General features: G+C 34.1%; 1 protein-coding gene and 2 long non-coding RNA genes across 4 annotated transcripts in view; 2 read left to right on the plus strand and 1 right to left on the minus strand.

Moving 5' to 3' along the window:
* The window catches only part of LOC126875020 (uncharacterized), a 185,761-nt gene that overhangs the window by 107,686 nt on the left and 59,384 nt on the right, over positions 1 to 18,691 (plus strand). The window lies entirely within an intron of this gene.
* Positions 516 to 6,648, plus strand: LOC126875028 (uncharacterized). Its single transcript, XR_007693207.1, has 2 exons — positions 516 to 3,346; positions 3,949 to 6,648. It is a non-coding gene; the product is annotated as an uncharacterized LOC126875028 (long non-coding RNA).
* Positions 2,258 to 18,691, minus strand: part of LOC126874982 (zinc finger and BTB domain-containing protein 12-like) — an 84,474-nt gene continuing 68,040 nt past the window's right edge. For both annotated transcript variants that reach the window (XR_007693157.1, XM_050637569.1), the window contains one exon: positions 2,258 to 18,290. Coding sequence is in view for 1 of the 2 variants with exons in the window: in XM_050637569.1 (XP_050493526.1) it covers positions 18,239 to 18,290 (52 nt within the window). In the remaining variant the exon portion in view is untranslated. The remainder of the gene's footprint in view (positions 18,291 to 18,691) is intronic.

Below are 18,691 nucleotides of genomic sequence, written 5' to 3' on the forward strand. Positions count from 1 at the left end.
AACTTTTTCTTAAACTATCTTTTTTAAATTCTCTATCTTGACTTCAAGACACTTAAACTTTTGCGTAGTTAGCTATCAACAGCCAGCCAACTCTGTGGGACGCCGCCTCTGACTCCAACTTTAAAATTACTCACAGCTGGCAAAATATTAGAAAGCTAAGAGTCATTACGAATGCAGATTAGTATGTTTCAAACCGCCAACTCAACAACGAAACTGATATTCTCACAAGGAATCCCCATAAAGAAAGAAGTCACCTAACTTGGCAAATGATTTTAATCGCCACTGCAAGCTCATTGCTACAATCAGAAAAACAGAAAAGGCTAAAAAGGCACCACTTCCTTCAAATATCTATCCTTCAGATTTAGCAGAGCAAGATAGTAAATGGATGTATTCACTTTCAAAAAATATATAAATGGCCATAATTAGTGCTAAATATCATTATTTGATAAATTGTACATAGTTGCAGTTTTTGTGCAGTTGATAAAAAAGCTATTAATATAAGAATGTGTATAATTTCATCGAAGAAAAGTATGTTTTTCTTTTTAGGAAGCTAAATCCAACCTAACCTCAAATCAGATGCAGTTGCTCTATCATATTAGGTGCAGTTACTTTATCGTATTAGGTGCAATTAACCTAACGCGTATGTAGATGTAGTAGGTACATATATATGTTTAAATTTTATCCTTCGCATAATTTGTTTCATTTAAGTATGCTTAACGTTTATTATCTGGAAATTCGATGTGTTTCCTAGTTTTAATACTGCTGTTACTGTTGCGCCATTATTTATTTAAAAACAAAAAAAAAAAAAGAAAACGATCGAGGACAAGAAACCTTTAAAGAACTTCCCGATTCAGTAGATCGTTAACTGCTCCTTCCTCAATTTGTAGGGAATTACTTTACAAAATTATTGTCGATAATCTTCACCTACTTCAAACTGAGAAGTTCCCAAATCCACGTTTGCCCTTTTTCCACAAGTCGAAAGTTCCCTTGTAAATGAGGTAAAACCCATTTTCGCCATTTTCACCAAGAACTACAGTGACTACAATGGAACTCCGTTTATATGAACGAAATTTAAGTACTGACTTTAACTTTAGTTGAGCTCCTATTCATCTGAACTGTCGCCGAGTGTCAATTCACTTAGATTAACTGCAGACGAGCAACTTTTATCCGCGCGATGTCAGTGCGATCGTGTGTTTTTCTTTGTTTCTCCAATTCTTTCCACCAAAGACAACGAAGACAGATATACGATCACAGCGACATCGCGCCGAGAAATCTTGCTCGTCTGCATCGGGCCTCATGTAAACGTCCACCAATAAAGCTAGGTCTGCATTAGCGACAATTTGTCACTCTCAGTCGCATCAATCAAAAGTTCCATTTCTTCTTCTTGTAAAAACGAAAAAGTTCTGCGGTCGTGTCGTCAAATGCGCGCACGTCCGTATAAACGAATGCCCTTCTCGTAAGCGAAAAGACTATCGCGTGACAAATTGTCGCTAGTGCGCGCTTAACCTAAAGCTTAGACCACACTGGCAAATGTTTATCTGCAGACGTGTATTTACAATTTGCGTTTCAAATCGGAGAGAAAAATTCTGACAGACAATAGTGGTATTTTATGGTAGAAAATTTTTTCGTCGTTATAATATTAATTATTTATATTTTTATGATATCCGGCCCCGGAACAGTATGTACGTATGTATTTATTATTTAAAAATCAGGATTTACAAAATTTAGGGTACTCGTTTTCGTTGTCGAAAGGGACTTGCAAGGACCTGGTGATGGTTATATTTGTACAAAGATAGATTTCGACAATCTGTGTGTTCCATTTCCAACAAATTTCCAATTGTAGAGCAGCCTACATACATTTTTTGATAATTATCGGCGAACAAAGTATGTAGACGAACTGTGTCAGTGTATACACGCCTTTAGGATATAAATGGCAGAGGCACGTGTTATGTGACACACTTCCATGTATCGCAGTCGATACAGATTTGCAATATTATTACGTATTCGAGAGCGTACGTTTCATGGAATCCTCTTATATGAACATTCCTATTAACTGAACGAAAAATCATAGATGGTAGGGAGAAATGATGGATTCCTACCATATCAACGACCTGGTTATATAAACTAATTTGTTCTCCGATAGGTTCATATAAACAGAGTTCTACTGTATCTGTTTTAACTCAGGTGTTTCGTCGCACACGCTTCAGGGTATTAAAAAGGAACGATAAAAGGGGATAAATAAATAAACAGACAGGCATTTAAACAAAATAATCCGTGAATTTATTAAAAATAACACAGGAAAGAATAAAGGAAATGACAAACAACAAATCAGGACAATGAAGCCGCACTAACCGGTTAGGACGATCATCTAATTAATCAATTAGTAAATCTGCTAATCGTAACTTAGCTAGTAGCGTATCACAACCGCGGGCGCTCCTCTCGGTACCTATTTCTTTTACATTTTTAGCTTTCGAGAGAAGACCATCGGTATCGCCATCACTTCAATTTTATTATTTCTTCTCTTACGTAAATCAACTCTTACGTCCCGTATTCCACTTATCCATCAGCTTTTACAATTTTCATGCGGATAAGTCCAAAAACGCTTGGTATCGCCGTTTCGACGATAGAAATAAAAAAGAAACACGGATGAATACACAAGTTTGTTTGAAAGATACAATATCTCGATCTACTGCCACATCTTGCAAAATATTCTCCGCATAATGTAATTATTAAAATCACATCGTTTCGTTGTACAGATTATCATAGACTTATGTGCACGAAATATTTTGCAACATAGATTGGCAGTTTAATTCTATCGTCGATAGCCCGTAGAATTTCTAGGTAACTGTTTACACTTTAATTCACAGTAGCTTCAACATATACAATATCAAACTAAACTTGATGGAAATATTCGACCAATTGTCGGCAAATAAAGCTTCTCAGTTCACCCATATGACGCAAATATTTCGACTCCATACAGTTTCTCTGAATATCGCTACAATTTTCGTTGTTCAAACCAATTCTATTTTTTTACGCAATTTTATAACTCCAGCTCTGGTAAAACTGCTATCTGGCAGTCCATCTTCGACGTTCTTGTCCTTCACGTATCGTTCGTTTGCTGCAAACAATGACATAACCGAAAAATCACAATTTTAGATTTGAATGTCCTGAACTGCTATAGTGTCGCGGTGATGCAATAGCGACACAGCTGCCCTCGCGCGGTGAATGCTCCAAGTTCACTTGCACGACTCCACCAGCACAAAGTGTTTTTTCTGTACCAATAACTCAAAAACTACAAATACTGAACTATGTCATTGTTGCAGCGAAAGAACGATATGTTATCAAGGTAATCCTCTTCGGTGACCTTTGAAAAGTTCTAATCGTGTCTCGTTGTTCGTTAAAAAACTACTAACAAAATAGCTTTCGTAAGTAAAACTTATATTTTTCAACAGTGAGTACACATTTCAGCTGTATATGTATATATAGTGTATATACATGTTTTATACTAATATTCCCACATTTAAAGTTTTGTTTAGATTTAGGTTAGGAATTTCATTCATGTTGGCTGCGCACTTTGAGCCATAACCTAACCTAAGCCTCTTTGCTATCAGAGGAAGAAACGCATAAATGCCAAGGTCAACATGGAGAAATTAACAAAAGCGTGGGTGAACCGTGAGAATTACTACGAGTCTCTTAATTACGTTGTCATAAATAGGTTTAGGTCAGGTTTGAGCATTTTAACTTAGCTCTAACCTTAATTAATGTAGACCAAAGTATCATAGACCCACAATTTTTACCTCGTAATTTTTTAAGGAACAACGAGCAACGTCTAAAATCTTTTGAAGGCCACTAACATATATCCTGGGTCCCCTAAACAATAGTTTTACCTAACTTTTCATTGAATCATACAATTTCATTGGAAAATTTTTTATTTTCCATTGCTACCAGAAATAAAAGAATACAGTAGCAGTAAAATGGAGAGGAGTCGAGCTAGCGTTTCTCAACCAACGATTCAGATGGAAATTGAATTTTACTGCAAGAATTTCAAACACGAAATTGGTTTCATCGCGTGGCTGAGAAGCACCGGTATATGCAATCAACTTATACGGATATACATACGAGTGAACAACCATTTCCAGAATGTCTACATATCCTTTACTTAAATAATAGTATTCTTATCGATAAAGATGAATAGTAGTAGATTTAGTTCTTCGATAGTAATCAAATCGCATTTCGTCATTAAGAAAGAAACGTTCAAAGATTTAGGGCAAAAGAGAATTTTTTCACGATCACTTAATTATTCGAGGGGAATAAATAAGTCATCGACAATAGTTTCTCAATTTTTAATCAATTTCATATACCTGACATTCGACAGAGTAAACGATAAAAAAAATTCATAAATTGTTCGTTCCCGGTTAACTATATCATATATGTTCATTTATTTATAAATAAATAAAAAGAAAAAATTGTTTCTTTCAACGTTATTTCCATACTAGTGACTTGTCTCGATCACGCATTCGTATGTTATTTGCGATTAAGTATATCAGAGAACTTGAATTAATAATAAAGAAATAAATTAATGATTAAAGAATAGGATTTCAAAATATTTCCTTCGTATAAATAAACAATGTTATAGTTAATAAATATTTATTATCTCTATCTGTTTTATCACACGGTAACTATATAGAAGTTTTTCTTTGGGGAAATAAATCAGTATTTTAAGGAATATATTTATTAACGCATCACTTATACATCGCGTTCGATAATCCGTAATTAACCGATACGAGGCGTATTAATTTATCGATTCGCTTCCGACGAATTTAATTTACTGCGGGAACTTTGTCACGGTTGTATTTTACAAACGCTTTATTTTCACGTTCGACAGATTTATTAATTTTTATTGCCAACGACGCTATTCAGGAAGTTGTTAAGTCATTCGGTTTTAGAAATGTACACAACTAATGGATCCAGTTAAAAGTGAAAATACACGATGTGAAAGAGAAATCGACGAAGTTTAATATAAACGCTCGAAGAGAAAATATACATCTCTTTTCGCGGATGTTTACGAGAATCTTAGCTCTATCGACAAACACCGTACGAACAAAATTTAGAATCCACCGAGTTTTCAATTTCCGAGGTGATGTCCAGTTAATCAGCGCCACTTTCCACTCTAATTAGGGATGTAAGTTCATTAAGAAAAATGCTCGGTCAACAACGAACCCGCGGATCACATTCACCAATTCGCTCGTTTACCGAAACCTCCCATCGACGATTTTTTTTTGTAAATAACAATTGGAGTCTAAAGGTATATAAATATTTTCAACTATCGTGCACTTGTTTATGGTAAATCGTCGATGAAAATATTCCTCTAAACGATCACACGAGTTTTAAATCACAACCCTTCTCATCGTCCCTTTTCTCGTTAACTTCGAGATAAAGTTCGTTTTTCTTCTCATTCGAAACATCCTCCGATTATTTTCAATTACGAATATACCTTTAATTAGAATCAGAATTAATCAGTCAGAATTAATGTACGTAGCTTGTACGATACGATAGAAATTTTTAAAAAATTGCAAAAAGGCAATAAGTAACACTCTTCTTTTTACGAACACAATCACAGAATTTTACAATTCCCTCTATCGCTATCCACACCGTTAAAATTCACGTTGAAACATGTTTCGATGCTTCGACGTCCACGTTTCACGAAATCTGTTCAGTTTCAGTTCGCCTCTACGTTGTCGGTTCTTCTCAATTTATAACCTGATGCCAATGTTGCAACGCGTGTTTCGACGTGTCTGATTATTTTCCAACTCCAGTATCATCATCGACAATAGGAGGTCTGTTCGTTGTAAAAAGATAGAAACTTAAAAATCTAAAAAGAAACGCGCGAGAAGATGGCCAATTGAAAGAAACAGGTTTCCTAACCTCGCGTTGTTGATGGAACTAAAAACGAACGAACCGATCGATTATAGAAATTATTTGCGTATGGATCACCCTGTTTCTCAACATCTACTGGACAAAGTTCAGCCAAAAATACGATGATAACGAATCTGCTGTAAATTAAGTAAACTAAATCGGCGATGCCCTCTGCACGTTGAAACTTGTGTCCCAATAAGGTTATGGTCGCCAACTAAGATTGGATTATTGTGTTGTTGGTTGGGTTCCTGTATCGATACAAGTTGCTTCTGATGTCTATCTGTCGAGGCTTAATTACATAATTGTAACACGTGCCATGAAACTTAAGACTCGATGCATGCAACATGTTGCAAGTGTATATGGGCCTTTACGCTTAAGCCGAATTTACACTGTTTCAGTTTGGAGGAACATCGCGGATGAACTTGTTTCCATCAGTGGCTCATTCGAGGATGAAAGCAGCGTTCATCGGCCGTGTTCCTCCAAAGTGAAACTGTGTAAATTCCACTCCAGCCTTGAGGAAACAAGCTACAAAGCCGGCGGAACGTCGGAATTCTTTCACTTCTGGACGAGGCTGTTTCTCAGAAGCTTCAATCTGCGTTAAACGGATCGGTGCTAAGTGTAACAGTGTGAATAGCGACAACCCAGCTCGTGCAAACTTCAACACTCTCGATCTTTCTAATATCCATCTTAAATCACATGAAAAGGGGGGAAAAAAAAAAGAAAAAATAAAAAGCATATAAACATATCTGTTAACGCAACGTGATACGTTACAACATCAATTAGCTATTCTGTTAAATATGAAGAAAACACTTAGGAAAGGAAAGAAGATAAAACTTCTAATTTCGAAGATCTATCCCCGGAAACTGATTTGTGCATATGCTCGATTTCTCGATTCTTTGTTGACCATGACGTTCTCGTAATTTATTTCAATTAATACGACTAATTATATAGATACATCTACTTAGGCTTAGATAATTCTATGTAAGGCATGGAGTATGTCATCTCGTTATCTGGTATCTAGATTATTCGTATATCTTTATAAATTTCTTGTTGTTCCTCTCACACACGCACACACGCCCCATTTCTCAATTTTTCCCTCGGCATTTTTTTTTTTTGCCCTTTTGTTCAACAAGAAACAATCGCGCGTTTCCTACCTGTCAGGTCGAAAAAAAGTTATATTTCCCCCTCCCCTCCGCCTTTCCAACATTCTCTCGATAATTTAAAATTCATTAATAAATTTCTAAACTATAGTCGAGAAACATTTCAGTTTTTACTTTCAATTATGTTCGATCGAGTTTTGAATTTACGTTCGAGTGTTTCGACCGACAAAAACCGATTAATTAAAACCGTTGCCTTCGGTGATTCCCAGTATCGACCCACCGCTCTGATAGAATCGCGTTTTCACGGAATCCAGATTGTTATTTGTTTATTTAATCTTGCCGACCAATTGTTAGTGTGCATCTATGTGTATGTGGCCTATGGTTGCACGGCGGACACAGAGCAGAGAGAAGATATTTTCGGTAACTGCTTAACCATACGATCAGCCAGCCCGTTATTCCCCATTCGAATCACAAGGAATAGCTCGCCAGCTGGTAACACATTCGTCTCTGCGCGAATTCTATTTTCTCTAGAGTAAAAGTCCCATGAATTCTCTGCCCTAAGTAAATTAGCTCGTTGATCAATGACTAATTTATCGGTTACCTAATATTCAATAATTAACAATAATTAAAGCTTACCGAGAGAGGTTAATTAACGGCTGAACTTTATTTCGCAGGATCGACAATTATTGTCTTTTTTTCTTTTGCTGACTGGCTATTTTCCACGCGAAGGATTCGATAAATATGAGTTTTAAGGCGAGAAACCTTAATGGATAACAAATTATCAGCATTGCAAAAGTACTTTGCACGTCCCTTTATTGACGCCATGTTGCTTCTGTTTCTCAACCAATTGGCTTGCACTGATGAGGATTCAACTGAACTTCGTTGAAGATTAATTTTTTTTTTTTTTTGGAAGAAACTAATACATTTTTGACCCTTCCCATTTAAAAACTGTTTTTTAAGAAGATCAGTGAAATACAAAATTTTCTACTTTAGTAGCAATGATCCCAGTCCAATCCCATGTACAAGGATCGTCGCTTATCTAACAGCATCAGACTAGCATTCACACAATTTACATATTTTACGTGTTTTCATAGAAGTTTGTCCATTTAACGACAACAGCACAGCATCGACGATTCTCCCTATCATCTCGATAGTAATCTGAATTAGGTTAGGTTTACTGCTGATAACGCGTTGGTGACGAACAGGGTTAGCTTAATCACTTGAATTTTTTATAATTATTTATTTAATCAGTTCAAGACCCATAATTACTTCAGTTGGTTTAATTTTATGTATATTATAAATATCGTAAATAGGATTTTATTGTCCTGCATCTGCCTTAGACGTACTGTCAATTTTTCTACGGACGTTAATTGCTACTCCAAATTTTGTATTTCGTTTTTGTATAATATTTTCTATTTTTTTTTTTTTTTTTTTATAATATATGATATCGTGCCGTTGATATTTGAGAATATCGATTTTTTTACATCTCCAATTATCTATTTACACATACAATGCATCAAATGCACCTTCGCTTCTTCGTAATTTCAAACTTCTGTGTGCCCAGTATTTTCTTCCTCTTTTTCCCTTTATCAAGGTATAATGCTACTATGCTAGAAAATTTCGACAGTTTGTAAAGTGGACGATAGGTGTGAATCTCACGTGTTGAAGACGTATGAGCAGCTGAATGTCGTTACGTCATCGTTGTGCTATTAAATGGACGATGAACTTAAAGAATAACCCGAACCTAATTGATAAATAACCCAATTAATAAATAATCCAACACCTATGATTCAAAATCCCGCCACAAGGTGGCCACCATTCACATGCATTTATTCACAGCCAGCGACACTTATTGGACGAATCGTGTATAGAAGTCAATATGGCGTCAAAGCAAGGTATAGAATAACCTAAAAATACTCGGCTTTACACAGTCATAACTTTTGAACTAGTGTCTGCCGCGCCTTAAAGCTGCATTTCCAGATTCTACAGGACGAAAACTACAAGATTGCAAGAAACAAAGTCAATAATCCTTGTTCTGGCAAAATAAAGTTCAACCTAATTAATTATTTGTTAATTATCCGTTACTAACGTAACCATCCATCACAAAAGTTTCTGTTTTTCGTTACTCCTAATTATTATTCTTATTATTCTTCTCCTTATTTATTATTATTATTTTATTTACAAATTATTTCGCCTTATAAAAAACAACTAATCAGAAGTGTAACAATTAGAACTCTAACGATAGAAAATAATCGCTCCTTCACGAGGTACGTGAACGTTGATTGAGGAAACGAAATGCACGTCGAAATCGATCGAATCGTTTAATAATTAATCCAGTTCAAATCGAAAGCAACTGTCAGATAATATCGAAACAATTTGGAAAAATTTATTATTTAAAAATCTAACGGCAAGTAAATATACGGTCAGGAACAAAAGTGGACAAATGGGAGAAACGGTGTTCGATAAAGCTCCATTAAAATAGTATTAATCTTACATATTTAAATCTGATTTATAATATATCCTCTTAATCAATAACTGAAATTAACAAACCTATAATAAATATAAACGTACAAGCAGAAGAATGGCGAGTAAGTAGACTGTGAAAAATCGTGTTTGACAAATAAGATAGTCGATTAAGAGGACATTTCCGATTCTGTTATTCAGGACATCAAACGTATTTAATTTAGAACAATCAAAAAGAACTTCTAAATTAAATTTATATTTAATGTAATATAAATATAATATAATATAACATAAATTAAATTTTCATTTAAAATTAAACGTCTTTGCTTTATCATCAATGAATGTTTCATTTTTGTATATTTACTTTGTATACATTTTTGTGTACACACAACAGAAATGGCGTCAAATTTGTGCAGACAAAATGAGAATGGAGAAAGTTTAAGGAACGCTGGTATAAAGGAATTTCTCATGACACATCAAATTGGTGATTTAGTATCTATAAATACAGCCATAAGTACACTGATATAACAAAAGGAAATTTAAAAGTAACAGGCTTAAGAATTGGTCTCAAAGAAGTGTTCATCCTACAACAAGAAAATGATCCTAAACACACTGCCAAGGAAAATAAAAAGCTTCCTCAAGATTCAAATATTCAATTGCTTAAGTGGCTATCAACAAGGTTTCAAGTAATTCAATTGGCAACTTGTGGAGTTCATTGGATGCTGAGATTACATTGGATAAGAGATATGATAGAATACATTTGGTAAAAATTATTAGAAAGTATTGATAGAGATTATAACTTCATAAATAAGAAACTTCACAAATTGCAGGTATATTTTATATTGCAGAATATTCTAAACAGAATTTCTAGCAACGTGCAGTACCCCTGACCAATTTGCAGTGGTAGCTATGTATCCATATTACCTGTTAGTGTTTTGTAATATGTCTATATATATCTTCTTCTTTTTTTTTCTCTTTTTGTTCTTCTGAATAGCGTTTAATACCGGGTGTGTCCAAAAAGTAATGAGAAAGACTTCAGTGAGAAACAGTGCAGTAAATTCTACCACTATTTTTGTTCTCCAACAATTGGCTGACAATTCATTAAAAGATTTTGCTCTGCTGAAAATATAAATAACGATTTCGATCATTGATTAGATCATTCATGTATACTTATGTGTACATATATACATGCGTGTATGTAGGTATATTATATAAATTAGGCAGGTGTTTATATAAATCGTATATATATATATGTAAGATCAATACTATTTTCAACCTTATTGACAACCATTTTTACCACTTGTCCACTTATTTTTTCTTTTTCCTTTTTTTTTTTTTTATTTTTGTTTCCGACTGTACGAATTTACAACGCGAACAATTTTGTTTTATTCAGTTTCGGTAAAATCGTTTCTAAATTTTTGTATAAATTGTATACAAAATCTTATTGCTCGAAACTGGTTTTTAATCGACAACCGATGTACATCTGATTCTACGGGCAACTTTCGTTAATGAAAGAAAATTATTCCCATCGATAATTTTCAGTCGCAATACATAAAGACATCCGAGAACGATCAAAGTTGCGAACCTTCCACGGTAATTTCACTCACTAACCGCTAATTTAGAAAATTTATTGCTAGATTCATTTTCTTACGTGTAAAATTTCCTCCCAAATATTTTATCATCGATATTCCTCTTCACTTACACAACACGATCGATCGATATATTTCATTTAAATTAATGTATATGTATATATGTATATATTAATATATAATAAAACGACTATGAATAATGCAAATGTTGAATATTCTTTGTTACTGCAGCTAAAGAAATCGGACATCGATAAAATTAACAGACTCGTAACGAACTAATATATTTTCTCTAAATGTTTACACAACGTCTCTAACGTTTAAATAAAATTATGAAATTCCATTCATCTACATATATAACTGATAATAACATTTTAACAAAACATTTATATACATATCAGTTTAAAATCACCTATCATTTCCGATGACAACAAAAAATTAATAAACACGTGAAACCGTAAAAAGTGTCCGAAAGAATTTTTTTTTTAAGAAACTTTCGACAAAACCATGGTTAGCACGAGATGTATTTTCACCTCTAGTTTTCAAATAAAACAGTCAAGAAATAATTTCACGTTGGAAACGATTTATCGAGATCGATTCATCTTTCAAATAAATTGTTTTCCCATGAGGATTATCGAAATCCGATGATGGAATCACTCAACTAAAGAACGAAATATTTTCCATTAATAGTTTAAAATTTGTATCTGTTAGGCCTCGCAATTAAGTTAATCGACGTTTTGCCACAGGCTTGGCTTAACGATACCGATCGATCGAACAACAATTAATTGCACATTTCGTTAATTGTTCGTTTGCAAACAATGTTGAGCATCATTGAATAAATCTTGACGTAAATAATTATTTATAGAGGCATTGTTTATTTGAAAGTTCGAATGAAAAACAGAGATAAATTATTTGTTATTTGGACAATTCTAAATGCATTGTTTATAAAGTAATCAAGTTAATTCTTATTTACAGGTACAGTTGTATTCGTTATTTTTATTTATTTTTATTTACGATTTATTAACAAGTACATTACTGTAAACGACAGTTTGTAATTTTTAATCATGTTCGTTAGTTGTGACAAAATTAAACAGGTCTTTTGACAATTAGTTTGAAAGGCGAGTAGTTTCAGAAGCAAATGGACAAAACAAGAATGGAAAATTATTTATTTATACATGATCGTTTATCGTGTAATTAAATTCAAACTAAAAATAAAATTTCATTGGTAAATAAGAAATAATAGAGAAATTATTTCTCGCATTGTTCAAGTGACTTCCATTTTCTAAGAAATTTCATTCTTACTCGCAATTCGAACAGTATTTCAATTTTCTATTTACTGCTCAATAGTTAAACAAAGTTTTGCCCAGCACTGCAAGTACACCACAAATTCGATAAAATAACAATTTCTAATTAATTCCGCGATCAATTTCATTTTCAACGTAACCTGTATAACAGAAATTAGAAAATAGATTGAGGTTAGGTTGAAGTTAGGTTAGAAAATGGAGACGAATCGATCTCGATAAGGAGAAGGATACTGCGCAACTTTGTATATACATCAAATGTTATTATTTAATTCGAGTTTCTAATTGCTTCAGATTAAAACAACGAATTAAGCGGTAAAGTTAAAATAATCCGGATTAAAACCGCGAAAGTGATCAATCGATTTTTCCCCGTTGAAATACCATGTTTCATTTGTTTCAACCTGTCATAGGCCTTGTAAAAATTATTTACCTATTTATGTATATATATATATATTTTTCTATGTTATATATATATATATATATTATCACCAAATCAACAAATAAATATCCTAAATATATTAAATATCGTATAATATATGCTCTCCCAACAAATAATATATAAGTTCTCATCTATTCTCGTTAATAATAATTCAATATAATTATATGCGTGCGTATGCATTTGTATACATATACGTATCTCTGTATACACACACATACACACATATGAATTTATTTGTTTGTTTATTTATTTTCATTTATATTTATATGTATGTATATATATATATATTCTTCATTTCTTTAATTTTTCGGTTTATTTACCTATTTACTTGTTTAAACTTTAGGCGTTTTCCTATACGAAAATTGCTACCCTCACATCCCGGGTAGTTGTCCCTTTTGTTTTACCTTTTTCGTTATTCAGTTTACACAGATGGAGAATTTCTAGTAAAGTCTGACGAAAAAATAGTAATCAACGTCTTGTTACAATTACCCCTTGGTACGTTTATCGACTGGCGAGGAAAAACTACAATTTGCTAAAATACTAAAATAATAATTTGTCAAACTAAGAAACAGACGACGATGCGATTAGGCCAAGTTACGCAGAAATCTGGCAGTCCTCGAAATGGCAACAAGATTAGTTAAACGTATCACGGATCCCATAATTTTGTGAAGCTCACTTTGCAAAAGATTACCAACTCATAAAACAACTCTTACAACTGTACGATTATTAAAACTACCGCAACCACAGTTCCATTTTAGGCTTATAATTATTCTGCAGAAAACTTCCAAACCATATATTAACTATGTTACTAAATAAGCCATTGAAAATGGTAAAATTGTAAAACAACAACAGGAAATAAAATATATTCAACAGAGGTAAAGCTATCTTTTTAAAGTTAAAATCGTGAAACTAAAACTCGAGTGCAGATCATCGAGAACTGATGGCCTTCTGCATAACTTGGCCCATAACTTGTGAGTTTAAAAATTCTATTAATTCAGACAATATCCCAGAAAAAGATTGGTCAAAAATGGAACTGCAAAACTCAAGCATATCATAATATCTGGTAAAAAAATGTTTCAATTTTACGATCAAATATTTTATCAATATCATGCGATAAAAAGTTGAAAGTTTGAAAAATGTAAATTAATAAAGATATAAAAGTTCATGTAAGTAATTAAAGGGACATTTCTACTGAACAGCTTGGTACTTTAGCAGGTAATTTTTCCTCTTTCGTTTATTAATCTGAAATCGATTAACACCACACTTTTCGACTGCATGTTGTACGTTCTTTGAATGTTACATTAAAAAGAAACATAACCTCTGTTACAGTTATCTTCGCAAAGAAAGTTAACCAAGAATTAGTTAATCGAAACTGCGCCCTTATCATCCTAATTACAGTAGAACCTCGATCATCCGAACCAGTGTCATCCGAATTTCCTATTACCCGTACGTTCCATTATCCGAACACATTTAGCATCATGTAAGAAGTTCAATCCTTTACAGGAATTTTTGTCAACGACCAACGACACTACTGGCGAGAACACGATACAACTTCACAAGCAATTAGGTTTACAAGATTGCGGTTATGAGATGGCATATGCTTGGTTGGGCATCAGATGTGTGACACTGAGAACAGCATGGAGAAAACTAGTGAATTACATTGAAGACACTATATAGGACGAAGTGGAAGATAATATTACGACAGACGTAGAAGAGACTCTTTCTGCATTGAACGCAATACCAGGTTTTGGTTATTGCAACAGCCCCGACGTAATAGAATGGTATCAACGTGATGCACCTTCTTCGATTGACTATGGTGCTAATGTTACGTGTGCTTCGAATAACGAATTAATTGAGAAACGAATATAATGGCAATAATGATATTCCTCGACGTTTTGTAGCATTTGAGTCCTCAGACATAATCTATGCAGAAAAGAAATGTAACTTTGCCGAATGAAATCTGCTAAAACAGCTACGTGATTTAGCAACTAAACAGATCATATTTAATTTCAGTATCGATATTGCTGTTATTAGGTTGGTCAATAAGTAACATCGTGTTTTCACGCCACCTGGCGTTCTGTTGTCTCGAAGTAACGATGTGGTGTTCCTAACCTCACAAATCGGGTCATAAATCAGCTGATGGCGCCTCTGACGAAGAGACGTATAATTGAGCAAACTGTGTCGTTAAAAAGCACCACATAAACGACAAAAAAGGTTTGCAATGTGCACGATGATGATGCTATAAGTGTAAAAGTGATGCAAATGGTTGTTTATGAGATTTCGTAGTGGAGATTTTACGGTATGCGAAGAGAAACAGCCTGGTACATCCGTCGAAGTTGATAATGACAAATTATCGACTGTTGATAAGCAGACAGATTACTGAGATGTTGAAAGAAGTGGAATCTAACGTTCGAAATCACTTACATCAACTTGTAATAGTTTCCTGATACGAAACGTTTGATGCAAGAGTAGTGTAAATGAATCTTTTGCCTATTTAATGTAACAGTACAGCTTGAAAACATAACCTTCATTCTATTTTGTCAAGAAGTCGTGTAATAAGATAATAATAATAAAGTCGCGGATAGAAGAATATGTGAAAATCAGCCACTCGACCCCTCACAGAAATTTTACTTTATCCCTCGTTATTTAGTAATCAACTTTTTTCAATCAATTTACATCATTTTTGCATTAAACGGCTCATATGGCATTTAGGTTCCGTACAAATTGCCAGAAAGAAACATAACGGATAGAATTGTGATTCGCTATTGAAACGTTAGGAAAACGAGCCATTTCTAAAGTGAATTGTCACAGTTGATGAGAAATGGGTCACCTACAATAATGCTCTACGGGAAAGGCATTGGACTAAGCCGAGATCAATTGCATTAACAACTTCCAAGTCCAAGTTTATAGCCTGAGAAGATCACACTGTATGTATGGTGGCATTGCAAGGGAATAGTGTATTACGAGCACCTAGCACAAGATGAGACTATAAATTCTACGAAATGTTGTAAGCAATTGGACCGGCTAAAGGTGAATATCGAGGAGAAATGGCCAGGAATAGCGAATAGAAAAGAAGTCATTTTTCACCACGACGATGAGAGACCATACGTCTCGTCGTAAACTCGACAAAAACTGAGGCAATTCAATTGGGATGTGCTCTGATACCTTTTCATCTCTTCTCTGACATAATATCCTTAAATCGTCATTTGTTCAGATCTTTACAAAATTCAGTGATAAAAATGTTGATTCTTCGAGGGCCTGCAAAATGCACGTGTCCATGTTCCTTGCAGAAAAAGATGAGTTTTGGAAGAGTGGAATTACTGTCCACACGATGGCAGAATTTGGTCTGTGGACCAAAACGGGCACTACGTTGCTGAATAAAATTTCTCAATAAAAACGCAAAGTGACTATCTTTTTGTACAAAAGGTACAATATTACTTATTGGTCAACCCAATATTTATTTACATTTTTGAAATATATAGAACAAAGGTGAGCTTTCAAAGATGAATATCTTACTTAATTTCATTATTTGTATCGCCATTGTTATAATTTATGTTCTTTCTTGAAACATATAGGACAAATATGAACGTTCAAAGATGAACATCTTTTCGACGATGAACATGTAGCGGCACGCGAGCAGGACAATTCAAACCCTGTTGTTGTTTTGTTTTCGACTATCATGACCGTTAGGTCACAGGTATTGCAAGGTGTAATGAACTCCGAGCAAAACAATGTCGCCGTTACTTTCAACCGTCCAATGCAGTCGAGTTCAAACTTTCCGACTGTCCCCCGACCAGTATAAATAAACAAACGAAATGACGAGCTAGGAAGTTCAGCGATCGCAGCAGGAGCATTCGGACGCATAGGACGTACATACGGAGTTTCTCGAGATAGCGCGTATTTATTTCGTAAGATTTATTATACCTGGACTTCTGCTTTGTGCCAAATTAATTTTTATAGACAATATATATATATATATATTTAATAAATTGCTGACAAACATCAGGAAAGTAACTATTCTATTATTCGATCACACTTATCCTTCAATTAGTCCGGACAACTGAGGTTCTACTATATTTCATTGAATTCCATCCTAAGAGGTTGCTACTACCACTACGTTCGTTCGCGAATTATAAACAAAATTGTTTCTCGTTCATAATAAACGATCGTGTTTATTGCAAACGAAATTACTTCGTTTTGTTTTTTTTTTTTTTGTTCATTTCTAATTATTGATCCTATACAAGTTATATGATTTATTACGAGTTCTTTCGTTATTAAGATCGATTTTTTTTTAAAATCCGTTTCGAAGATGATTTTTCTATCATGTAGGCCGCGTCTGCTTTTTCCTTTAAAAGCATCTCGCTGTTAGGTTAGATGTTTCTTTTTCTTTTTTAAGTTCACGATACTTTTCGTTATTTTATTTACATCTTATCAGCTCTTTGTTCACGAATTGTATTTAACACTCAGAAATTGGAGTTGATAAATTTAAGGCTCGGTTATTTATTATTAATAACGATAGTCGGATGTTTTTAATTATTTTTTTTAAACGAATGTACGTTTCTTTTGAATAATTCTTTACGAAGGTAATATTATTGATTCGTATGATTTTCAACCGATCCTAGCGGTGCTAATTTAAAACACGGCGGTTTAAGGCATAAGGACAACCTTGACATGATCCAAATTATGGAAATCTGGAAATTACGCGATTTAAGACGTCACGTTCTTTCTCAAAGAGACGTTCTTCCCCCGTACCTTCGAAGATTTTTTAATTCTTCACGTAATTGAACTACGTCATGTACCAGAATAATCTGGTACTCTGAAGCAATCAACGAATTGATCCTATAACGGCTTTAACTGTCCAAATAGTCTCGGCATTGTTTCATCGAAGGTAAAATATCAATCTACGAAGTAACTCGACTTGGTATTCTGCCTTTGTTACGTCAAAAAGGTATATCTGCAACTTCCGCTTAAATCAAGTCATCGCTGTCAGGCAGCAGAAAAACAGTTGTCCTGTGTGTGTATAGCAAATAAGAGAGTCGTATCTGCGTTAAAACTGAAGATATAACAGTTCATATCCCGGACGTATGTGAAATCGATGCCTGGTTGTTAAATGGTGAAAGACACTTTTCTCAAAATCACCTTTCGACCAGATACACCTATTTGAATTAACACGGCAGCATTGATTCCTTCAAGTTCTTGAACTTTTTAACAATAGCGAATCCTTCGTGTAACTCAGTGGTTATGTGGCATATTAACCACGGCCAGATTAAACGGCGTGCCAACTTAATCGAAAATAGTAATTTTCAAGGTGTCGATGCCGAGAAAGGACGAAGCAAGAAGGTTAGTCGCAAGCCGCAAGAAGTCCCCAGATTCGATTGAACGTTGCGAAGTTGTTCGATTATGGCTGCACGTTCAACGCACTTCTACCACCTCTCACTTATCTTCGGGATTTGCCCTTGGTGATCTTTCTGTTTCCTGTCTCTCACTGCGAACAAATATTATCAACCCTTCCAGACTCCTCCTTTTCCTTTCCCTGTTTTGGTATCCTTTCATATACATATATCTAATAAAAGATTTGTGTAAAATTTTTTATTGTGCACTGCCGACCATAAGTACGTGTATACGTGGTTAGGACAGCTGCTGATATTTAGTATAAATTGACTGCTTATCACAGATTTTATTTTCTAGTTATTTTATCATAAATTTTGTTATTCGTGTGTCTTATAAGGTTTATTCAATGAAGTAAATTTAATTACACAAATTTCTCAATAAATATAACGAGTATGTGTCCTAATACGTACTTATGGTCGGCAGTGTAGATACCTATGTTATAGAAGATTATAGTATTATGAAACGTATATAAAAGACATTCATGAAACACATAAA

This window comes from Bombus huntii, chromosome 17 (assembly GCF_024542735.1).
Source record: "Bombus huntii isolate Logan2020A chromosome 17, iyBomHunt1.1, whole genome shotgun sequence".
NCBI classification, from domain to species: domain Eukaryota; kingdom Metazoa; phylum Arthropoda; class Insecta; order Hymenoptera; family Apidae; genus Bombus; species Bombus huntii.